The sequence below is a fragment of the Micropterus dolomieu genome, unplaced genomic scaffold, assembly GCF_021292245.1.
Source record: "Micropterus dolomieu isolate WLL.071019.BEF.003 ecotype Adirondacks unplaced genomic scaffold, ASM2129224v1 contig_12837, whole genome shotgun sequence".
NCBI classification, from domain to species: Eukaryota; Metazoa; Chordata; class Actinopteri; order Centrarchiformes; family Centrarchidae; genus Micropterus; species Micropterus dolomieu.
In genome coordinates, this window is record NW_025741823.1 from 1 (window position 1) to 1,429 (window position 1,429).

The 1,429-nt window shown below is 39.0% G+C and overlaps 1 protein-coding gene across 1 annotated transcript; it reads left to right on the forward strand.

The window, feature by feature from the left end:
* Positions 1 to 896: 896 nt before the first annotated feature.
* On the forward strand, positions 897 to 1,400 carry LOC123966170 (meprin A subunit beta-like; the record flags this gene model as incomplete). Its single annotated transcript, XM_046042375.1, has 2 exons — positions 897 to 1,103; positions 1,221 to 1,400. Coding segments are annotated over exons 1-2 (370 nt in total), but the record flags the coding sequence as incomplete, so codon positions are not given.
* Between the last annotated feature and the right edge of the window lie 29 nt (positions 1,401 to 1,429).

Genomic DNA, 1,429 nt, shown 5'->3' on the forward strand with positions numbered 1-1,429 from the left:
ACTGCAAAAATGCATTCATTGTGTATTCCCCCATATTAAACAGGATTATAGTATTTTAACATCCTGCTGTTGCAATACATTTCTAGTTGAAATTAAAACCAAATCACATGATTACACACTTTTTCTGACGACAAAATATGCTTAAATTGTAAAACACAGAATTCAGAAATATTAAAACTGAAAACACAATCTGGGAAAAAACTTTTAACGGACAAGGTGACAAACCTAAACAGGCAAAAATTTGTGCACCAAGTGTATGATAACACCACATGTCTGTAACACGCCCGCTCCGCGACACTAGACGTTTTTCACCCTCCCTGAGAAAAATCGTAGGGGAAACATTGAACAAGCCATACAACTATAGTATTTTGCAACAGAAAATGTCGGGATTCAGCGCATACAACTGTGTTGTTGTTTTCTAAATCTATAAGTGGAGTTTGGTTTGCAGTCTCTGTTGTGCTTGAGCCAGTCTTTTGTAATAAATTGTTATAGATTACCCAGCAGTATAAAGTAACTGATATTAGCCTTTACCAGCTGCAACATTAGTAATGCTTACACATTAATGCATCACTAATTATAATCCAGTAATATAATTTTGCCTTTCTGTATAAAGAGTACTTTAATTTTTGATAGTAAATTTTGATTCTACTTATGTACTTTTACTTAAGTAAGTAAAGAAGAAGTTCTTAAATTGTGAATGCAGAAATTTTACTTGTAACAGTGTATTTTACACTTTTACTGAAGTGAAACACTTATTTTGCCACTGATATAGGCCAATTGTCAATTAATTTACATTACCATCAAACGCTTGCACATCTTTCTTCTGCGTTCTGAGTTAATTGGTGTGATTTTAAAAGTAGCACATATTTTCATACTGCTCTGTGATCTGTAGGTAGGTGTGTACCTAAACGGAATGAGCGACCGTCCAGGGTACATGGCCATTTACTTCTACCTGACCTCAGGCCCAAACGACAGCAACCTCAAGTGGCCGTGTCCGTGGCAGCAGGCAACTATGGTCCTGATGGATCAGCAGTCTGACATCAGACAGCAAATGAACATGCATCGAATGGTCACCACCGACCCTGGCAAGATGTCCTCTAATGGTAAGAGTAGGGTGGATAACTTGAAGTGTAGCAAGCTTGACTATCCACTCATTCTGAATGGATTTTAGTGAGTTGTGTTTGTCAAACAGGGAATGACAGCTCACCTGTTTCTCTCAGGCACAAAGTACCAATGGGACAATCCCAGGGAGGTGGGCTCTAAAGTGACTGATGAGTCTGATGGCAGCTTTTACTATCGAGGACCAGGCTCTGGAAAAAGTACCTTCATCACCCACAGCAGGCTAAAGAGCAGGAACTTCATCAAAGGAGACGATGCCTTCTTCCTCTTCAGTCTGGAAGGTGTGGAGTCTTTCAGACACTAATTAGAC